Raw genomic sequence first — 9,808 nt, 5'->3', positions numbered from 1 at the left:
TTTCTGTGCATATTGTCCTAGTGGTTCGCCTGTAGCCACGTTGAATTCTGAGATGATGTAGCGGCCTTCCAACGGCTTTTTGGCCCCTCGAACATTCTTTGTGTTCCCCGTCGTCGTCGTCGATCCAGACGGCTATGTACGCATAGAAACACAAAAAGTATTATAAAACGAAGGTCGATCCAGTGGGCTACATGTATGCATAATAAATAAATGAGAGCTAGATATTGAAAAATATATACCTCACCGGAATTATCTTCATGAACAACTTCCTCAATAATATGATCGAGATTCAAGTATTGACTCCCGTCGTCTTCTTGCTGGTCATTATCAACATTGGCACATTGTTCAGTGCCGGCGTTGATAATATCCATCATTTCTGCCTCCAGGTCATCGTCTCTCGGGTCGGCCATAGAGAGCCTAAACAATTATAAAACAATAATTATGCAATTAGGGTTTCATAGACATTTCATACACATTTTGGGGCGGTGGTGCCTACGTGGGGCGGCCGGCCAGCGTCGGTGGCCGGGGAGGGTTTAGGGTGGTTTAGGGTTTAGGGTTTAGGGTGGTTTAGGGTATAGGCCACATGGTATCAGAATATAACACAATTGATTTTTTTCCTAAGGAAAAATTATACATGTATACATTAATTGATATATATATACACACACATTAATTTCATACATATATACATTAATTGATATATATATACACATTTCATACATACATAATTTCATACATATATACATTAATTGATATATATATATATACACATTTCATACATATATAATTCCATACATATATACATTAATACACATTTCGTCAATATAATTCATAAATATAATAAATATAATATATATATATATACCGGCGGCGGCGTGGCGCGCGCGCAGCGTTGGGCAGCTAGGGGCTCCTCCTTGAGGGGCGCGGCGTCGGGGCTACTCCAGCGAGGTGGGCGGGCGTCGGGGTGCCCTCCTGTGAGGAAGGCAGCGTCGGGGGTGGCCGGGAAGGCGAAATCGGCGGCGGCGTGGCGCGCGCGTGGCGTCGGGGGCGGCCGGGGGGCTCCTCGGTGAGGGGCGCGGCGTCGGGGCTACTCCGGCGAGGTGGGTGAGCCTCGGGGTGCCCTCCAGTGAGGAAGGCGGCGTCGGGGGTGGCCGGGGAGGCGAATCGGCGGCGGCGGAGCTCTGGGGACACGCTGAAGACGAAGACGATCGATGAGGAGGAAGAGAGAAGGGAGGCGGCGGTATATAAGAGAGGGACCTTTAGTCCCGGCTCTATCCACCGCCCGGTACTAAAGCACCTTTAGTCCCGGCTCCTGCCACCAGCCGGGACTAAAGGGGAGACATTTAGTCCCGACTGTTCGAAGGAGCCGGGACTAAAGGATTTTTTGGCGGGCCACCAAATGCAGCCCACCTTTAATCCCAGCTGGTGGCAGGAGCCGGGACTAAAGGTGTGCTACATTTTCATTCACCGACAACTTTTAAGCAGATCAGTTTATTTTATATATGTTTTGTATTTAAATATTTAAGTCTTATTATTTGCGTAGTAAATTCAATACTAGGCATAATTTTTTTAGAAAAAGTAATAAACTTTATTTTCATTTACTGCACAAAAAAAATATGTGACCTAAACTATTGTGTTTTTTATTATAAATGTTGAACATAATGCAATTAATACTCACTATTTTTGTTAATGAAAAAATGTAGACTTTAATTGAAATTATTAAATTTATTGGTTTTTGACAGGAAATTAGTTTTCACGTAATTGTAACGTAAATCTTTAGGTTCTTCATTAATCATTGTATAATTAATCGGTGAGTTCGGGCGGAAATTCAATTAAAGTTAAAAAAGTACCAAACCACCTCAGAAAAATCTCAAACTTGGTGGTGGCTACACACAGGGCATTGGTAGTCTTGAGAAAAAGTTTGAGACCAATCCAGCACTGGAAAGCAAATGGACTTCAGAGTCCCAGAGAACCTAGGTGTATAGATAGGGTTCGACGAAAGGTTCTATATACCTCTGTGAAGCACGTCGACTCCGCCTATGTCGAAATGGCTTGAATTTTTTTGGCAGTCATTTACACCCAAAATATGGCCCCACACAAGATCTTAGATTTTTCTGATAATTATTTTTATTATTACATTTTTCTTTGTGCCGCGTGAGACGAAATACGGTGAATTACATATTGAAAACAATATAATTTTGCATCAACCTCCACAAATATTTGTCTCCTAGGGCACAATAGACCATTTGGCAAAGTTTGGCACCATTCCGGATCTTTTCGGGGGTGGACTCAGTTCAACGTATAATTAATCGGTGAAGTCGCGTGGAAATTCAATTAAAGTGAAAAAATTACCAAACCAATCCAGAAAAATCTCGAACTTGGTGGTGGCTTCACACTGGGCATTTGAAACCCTGATAAAAATTACGCGATCAATCAGGCACTAGAAAGCACATGGACCAGAAAATTCAAAGTATAGTTAACAAAAGAATATAATCAATTAAAGGGTCTTTTCTCTTATTAAATAAATGTTAGAGTGCTTTCTTGTCGAGAAAGTGACTTAGTTCAGATGGCTAGCTAGTGCGCTGTGGTTTGGGGTTCAATGCATGGCTGCCCCATTTTTTTGTCCAGCACGACTATATTATTTTATCAAGAAAGATTTTATCCCGGTTATAGCCCAGAGCCGGGACTAAAGGTCATCATCCTTTAGTCCCGGCTGGAGCCTCAAGCCGGGAGTAAAGATTTATTCTCGGTTGGAGGGTCCAGCCGGGACTAAAGGATAACCTTTAGTCCCGGCTCTGGGCTATAACCAGGACTAATTGTTGCCTGTCGTCGCCACACACTTGGGGCAGGAACTTTGTATCCTTGTTTGAGGATACAACCAGGACTAATAGTCCCTTTAGTCCCGAACACAAATATACCGGGACTAAAGGCAAAAATAGAGGCGGGATGAAAGGTATGTTTTCTTGTAGTGGTATAAATCTAGGGCGTAAAGTTTTAGGTGTCATATCGGGTGTTGCATGGGGTGTTCGGATACTAATAAAAAAATAAATTATAGAATACTTTAGTAATCCGTGAGACAAATTTATTAAACATAATTAATTAGTCATTAGCACATGGGTTAATGTAGCACCACATTGTCAGGTTATGGATTAATTATGCTTAAAAGATTCGTCTCATAAATTAATCGTAAACTGTGTAATTATTTATTTTTTAGTCTATATTTAATACTCCATGCTTGTGTTCAAATATTCGATGGACGTGGAGTAAACTTTAGGGAGAGAAATTACACAGGGCCGGACTCGAGTACCCACCGTACTGAAGACATGGAAGCAAGCTGGGCACGCCGTACCATACGCATTGCGTGTGGATTCACGTGGTTCAGATACAGACTAGCGAGTGTTTTTTTCGCTCACAGGCTCACACACAGCACATCAGTGAATAGTTATTTTCAACGAAGCGAACAGAACCGTACCATCGGTTGTTGAACACTGTTGGCGGGTATTCGTGAACGGAAGACCTCGCTCGGAAACACAGCAACTCCGCAGAAATGTTTCTGCTCGTTGTCGGAAGCAGCGAGCGTTTTGCTCAAGTCATGTAAAGTTACTGAATTCGGATCGACGGTTCGATCCGTACTCGCAATTCGTTACTGCAACCAAACGTTGGTGTCTTGGACTTGAACAGCCTCTCCGTCGCATGACTCGCATCAGGCACTCTCGCTACAAGTTCAACGGCTGTTCTCATAGTTCCATGACGTGAACCGGCGGTGGTTGTCTCCAATCATGCTCGCTCTATTGTTTGTTATGCCATGCAGATGGGGCCTTTTTATCATGGGGCCATACACTGCACACTGGGACAAATGGCAGTGCTGCTACAGCATCTAGAACCATTTAAGGGGTATCCCATGTTCTTGTGGAAGGAGGAGGAAGAACAAGACCTTGGATGATCTATCTGATGATCCTTATGTCCTCCGATTCGGCCCCTGGAATAATGTGGGTGCTACCATATATATGTTCCCACCAAGCTTGAGTTTGATTTGCAATTAGCAATTGTCTACCGAATCGTACTGCAAGATTTGGGAATGCAGTTGTGAATGTAGTTTCTACGCATATAGGTCCCGTTTGCTTCGCTGAAAAAACAAACCGAAATACTGTTCCGGCTAATTTGTTGTGAAAGAAAAAAATATTGTTCCGGCTCAAAAAACAAGCTGAAAAATACGAATTATAAGAGAAGCGAACGGGACAATAATGAAAAAAACATAGTAGTAGTTGCTGCTGCTGTTTTTGTAATTTCATTGTTCCATTAATAGATCGTGTGGCCCATGGAGAAATCTCTCATTAAAACTTTCAGAACAGAACACTGTAGTTTGCCCTCTACTTCATGCATTGGATAGAGAACCTACAAGTATTTCTCGGAACTGAATGCTTTGTTTGTGATCTGCACTCACAAACGCTTCTCGTTGCTGGGAATGGAATCTCCAGAGTCTGCGATACTTTCAGTGTGGCCCGTCTCACGGCTCTCTTGTAGCCGTAGAGCAGTAGAAATGTCTGACGGCTCGAAGCAGCAGTAGAAACTCGCTAGGCTTTTTGTCTTCAACTGGTGTCATCGTTTTCCCCTAGCTAGTTCTGCAGCCTACAACTGCGAGGCTCAAGGAGATCCCTAGGTGTAACGAATACTGTATTCAAGAAGAAGCACCAAAAATACGCAAGTTGCACCAAAATGTTCTTATCAAAAGGAGGAACAAACTCAACTAGCCTAAGAGGTAAAGTACAAGGAATTTACTACTGTATCAGTAGTTCGTCAGTGTTGAACACTGATTGATGATGAATTTTCAGAAACAAAAGGAGAAAAGAGAGGGGAAAACTTGATCAGAGTATTAAACTGTTTTTCACTTTCTTAAACTAAATTATACTGAACTGAATTGTCCAGTGGTTGAGGAAGCAAAGTTTCCCTTCCGATACCAGATTTCATCCGTACTTTTTCAGCGAAGGAACATCGTTTTTCTCTCGCAACAAATCAGCGAACGGTACTTTTCGGGCAGCAAACCCCGCACTTCAAGAAGTAAACATATAGGACTGTTTTCTATCCAATCTTTTACTGAAATGCATGTGCCCTGGAACCTTTAAAATGGACTGTACTGAGATTAAAGATCATCTTGGTGGTGGCAGATTCAAGTATCCTTCATGTCTTGAGGAGTTGGTCTGATCAAGCGTATAAATTAATACAGCAGTAAACTACCAGCTTACAGTAGCTAAGACACTGGAGTGGATGGATACCAGTACGCGATTGACCCATAAGGCTGTGTTTAGTTTGCGAATTTTGAGAATTTAGCTACGGTAGCACTTTCGTTTTTATTTGGTAATTAATGTTCAATCATGGACTAATTAGGCTCAAAACGTTCGTCTCGCAATTTTCAACCAAACTGTGCAATTAGTTTTTTTTCGTCTACATTTAATGCTCCAAGCACGTATCGCAAGATTCGATGTGATGGCTACTGTAGCACTTTTTGGTAAACTTTTTGGGAACTAAACAACTGAACGTCTGAATTCGACGCCCACAGCATATCAGTTGCGGTTACCGTTTACCTGGTAGGTACAGTGCACCGGTGCTAGGCTGAACCAAGCGCTACTGTATCATCGAGGTAAAGAGAAGGAGTGAAGAACAGCATGGTTGGTTTCATCGAATCATAGGATTGGAAAATATCTGCATACCTAATTTACGATCACTAACAGGAAATATAATTACGATTTACAACCCACCACTCTTGAATTCGTTTAATTCACCATGCAAGAGTGGCGTTGCATTTTTGCTGCATGAGCTCTGCTACACCTTGACGTCAGCGAGCGTGACCCAGATATGCTCGAACACCTCGACGATGAGGTCGTGGTACTCGGCGGCGTTGAGGGACAGGTAGCACGCGAGGAGGTCCTCGAGGTCGGCGGCGGTGTGGATGCCGTTCTCGGTGATCATCTCCTCCATGGACTCCCGGAAGTCCCGCCTCGGGTCTCGCGACGACTTCACCACCGCGAAGCTCTCAGCCAGAGGCGGCGGCTTGGTCCGCGCCGGCGAGCGCGCGGTGGTCGCCGTCGTCGTGGGCGACCTGCACTTCTTGGACGATGCTAGGCGCGGGGTGTTGGCGCGCGTCTTGAGACGGCGCGCCGACGACGACACGGACCGCCTCGGCGGCTTCAGCTTGCTCTGGTCGGGGACGACAGGCGACGCTCGTCGGGTCGCGTGTGCGAGGACGTCGATGTGCTTGTCCTCGAGCTGGCATACGTCGGCCTCCCTCTTCGCCGGCTTGGTCATGATCGGCGGGAGCGTCTTGTCGGGCCTCCTCTTGGTCCGCAGGTCGATGATGATATCCGTGGCGGAAGTGATCACTTTGCCGTCGAGCTTGTCGTGGACGCAGACGGCGGCAACCGTCGGTTTCTTCACGTCGTCGTCGTCGTCGCTGCTGTACCCGACGAAAATATCGCGGCGGCACGGCGGGGTGTCGGGCGCCTCGACCACCACGAGCTCGGGCCGGCGGCGGCCGCAGCGGCATGCGGCGGTGGAGGAGTCCGGCGACGACGCGACGCCGCTGCTGCTGCTGGCCGAGGGCGGCGCCGCCGCAGCCAGCTTGACGGACCGCCTCCGGTGGTGGTGGCGCCGCCTGCTGGACCGCCGCGGCTGCGACAGCTGCAGCGGCGGGAAGCGCGTGTCGGAGGCCTTGGGGTGGTGCAGCGGCGAGCCCAGCTGGACGAGGTCCCCCGCCCGCGGCGTGTAGTAGTGGGACGCCCTGTGCGGCAGCCACGGCGCGGCCCTCGGTGTGCTCGGGGGCGGCCGCAACGCGGCCACGCGGGGGCTGGCCGCCGCGGCGCCCCGGCCCCGCGCGCGCATGTTCCGGAGCTTGAAGAACCACGCGTTGGGGATCATGTCTGACAGCCGGGACTTGTGCCGCCCCATGGCTGCCTCCTACAGAGGAATGCGGGGTGAAGCACAGCTTTCAGCGGCAACAAGACTGCCCGCGCGTGCGCTGCTGTGCTGGGCTTCTCTCTGGTGGCTTGCTGTTTGGCTTAGCCCCGCTCTGTACGAGGAGGAGCAGAGGCGCGGGCGCGGGGAAGATGAGGTGAGGGCGAGGCGAGCTGCGAGGCAGAGCAGGAGCGCAGAAAATGGCGCGCGCTGCGCTGCACTAGAGTGGGGCGAAGCGGGAGGAGTCGACGAGAGGAGGGGACGCGAGGCGCCTTTTGTCCTCCCGCTCGCGCGGCGCTTCCCGTAATCCCGTTCCTCCCATTCCTCTATGCGGCGTGGACCCCCACACCACACCGGATACCGACGACGCGGGAAAGCCACCGCAGGGGCTCCAGAGGGTCATCGCTCATCACTTCATCAGAACTCAGAAGGGGGGCTCCGGCTCGCGCTCATGTCGAGGCCGAAACCGCGACGCAGGCAGCCACTGACCCCTTTTTTTTTTTTTGTAATTTAGTCCTTTTTTTAAGAAAATTTTGGTTTGACTCTTGGGAGACGTAAACTCATCTATGAACTCTGGGGTCGGCGCCAGGACCTATGATTCTGAGGTAATACGTCTCGGCGTCACAGATCTTGGCTCCGAGGTGCCTGGCCGTGCACAGCAGGACATCCTAGATGGCGTTGACGTGGCCGGTACATCGAAGCCACAGATCTTGGCTCCGAGCTCGGCGCCAAAATCTGTGACTCTGACCTCGGAGCCGTGTATCTCGGCTCCGAGCTCGGAGCCATGGATCCGGGTGCCGAACATTGATTCAATACACACGGCCAAGTCTTCTTTGCCGATGCTGCTTTTATTTCTTCCTCCTCCCTCTCGGGCTCTTCCTCTTCCTAACCCGTCCAATCTCTTGAATCGACGAATTTGACCTTGGATACTTGGATTTGATCCATACATCTTTGCGAGCAAGGTATTCTCTCTCCCCTTATCATTTTTATGCATTAATTTGATATATATTACGTCTATTTTACAACCCTAGATACGTTATTACCTAATGTTTGAAGTATTTTTTTTATTTTTGTATTATGTAACGGTAGGATGCCAAAGCGTGGTAAAGCTAGTAAGCCAAGGTAATCTCTTATCATTGTGTTATATTATGTTTTCATTTATGTGCAACAAATGCAAAACTCTAGGTTTAGGGTTTAATGTTCATCGCTTTCGGTTCTTAGAACAAATTTGGTTCAATTGTAGTTATGGCCGGATGACTGAAAATGCCTTCGACCCATTGCCTCTGCCTAGTGGTGTTCTAGTGCCCATGTGTTGGTGCGGTGATCCTTGCAAGGTAGCCAAGTCCGATGAAGATGACACGTATAGGCAGAGGTATTGGATATGTGCTAATTTTGCGTTTGAGCCTACACTTCGTCAGCGCCGCATTAACAAGATGGTGATAAATTGATGTTGTGTAATAATTATTTTGTGTCAAATGAAGTCTTGCATGATTTATTTGTTTTGTAACAATTGCATTTGTTGCAGACCCCTCCATCGCTCTGTGATTTTGAGCAATGGATCAACACTGAGATCAAGCCAGAAGACAAGGAGTGGATGCAGAACTATTACGATGGGAGACAGAGGACAAGGAGATAATGGAGAAGAGACGCAGAAAGGAGGCTCTAGAAAAGAAGCACAAGGAAGAGGAGGAAAGGAGACGTGTTGCTGCGTACAGGGAAGAGAGGGAGAGGAAGCTTGAGCATGCGCTCCGAGCGAAGACAGCGATGGAGGAGAATCCCGATGCCCAGAGGAATTGAAAGTGGCCTCGTTGCACTCAGTAGTCTTCATGACTTGCTAGTTTTATGGATTTTTCATGAACAATGTTATCTAATATTGGACTTTGTATTATGTTGTCATGTAATGCACTTTAAGTATGGACGTACCTAGGACATGTTCTGTGTTATTTAGTTTGTCCTCGTGTACTTCAAATGTTGTTATGTTGATTAATATGGTCTAAAATTAGACCTTTCATAGTGTTGTTGGTTTCATTATTTTTTGTCATAATATTGAGTTTAATATTGCATAGGTAGTGAAACGAGCTCACGTAGTGTAAATAAAACGTAACGAAGTAGTGGATTACCTAATTCAACATAAAATGGCATGTGATAACATGTGCCAAACTAAGGTACAGAGGTTCTAGACTAAACTTAACATGTCTTAGATAATTGAAGCAAACAACAAGCATATGAAATGGCATGTGAGAACATATACCAAACAAGGGTACATAGTTCCTTCGACTAACCCTAACATGCCTTAGGTGATTAAACAAAAATACACAAACACATAGATGTGGCCCGCTAAAAAGATTGGTTTGTCATAATAGTGTGGCCATATAGTAAATTGTGTTGCACCTTCTCTACAGTATCCTCCCATTGTTGGTGGTGGTGGCGGCGGGGGTGGCGGCGGAGGCCCCTTGTTCCTAGATTAGGGCAGGTGCAATATGGATCATTGCAGAGTGCCTCCTGTGAACCGACACCATTGTTGTTGTCGTCCTTGCAACATGCCTCCTTTCCTCCTCTTCCTTGTGCTTATTTTCTAGAGCCTCCTTCCTGCATCTCTTCTCCATCATCTCCTTGCCCTCTGTCTCCCACGGTAACAATTTCTACATCCACTCCTTGTCTTTCGGCTTGATCTCAGTGTCGATCCACTGCTCAAAATCACATAGCGATGGAGGGGTCTGCAACAAATGCAATTATTACAAAACAAATAAATCATGCAAGACTTCATTTGACACAAAATAATTATTACACAACATCAATTTATCACCATCTTGTTAATGCGGCGTTGACGAAGTGTAGGCTCAAACACAAAATTGGCACA

The 9,808-nt window shown here is 46.7% G+C and overlaps 1 protein-coding gene across 1 annotated transcript; it reads right to left on the bottom strand.

Annotated features, from left to right (window-relative positions):
* Positions 1-5,662: 5,662 nt before the first annotated feature.
* Positions 5,663-7,178, bottom strand: LOC136453083 (transcription repressor OFP4-like). The gene has a single exon (XM_066453660.1). The coding sequence runs from the start codon at positions 6,940-6,942 to the stop codon at positions 5,821-5,823; it is 1,122 nt and encodes a 373-aa protein (XP_066309757.1). The 5' UTR covers positions 6,943-7,178; the 3' UTR covers positions 5,663-5,820.
* Positions 7,179-9,808: the final 2,630 nt, after the last annotated feature.

This window comes from Miscanthus floridulus, chromosome 5, assembly GCF_019320115.1.
Source record: "Miscanthus floridulus cultivar M001 chromosome 5, ASM1932011v1, whole genome shotgun sequence".
Classification (NCBI taxonomy): Eukaryota; Viridiplantae; Streptophyta; class Magnoliopsida; order Poales; family Poaceae; genus Miscanthus; species Miscanthus floridulus.
This window is presented reverse-complemented; position numbering and strand designations above follow the sequence as displayed.

Bases quoted from the DNA above. Each gene is read 5' to 3' on its own strand.
- LOC136453083 (XM_066453660.1), bottom strand. From the start codon at position 6,942: ATGGGGCGGCACAAGTCCCGGCTGTCAGACATGATCCCCAACGCGTGG.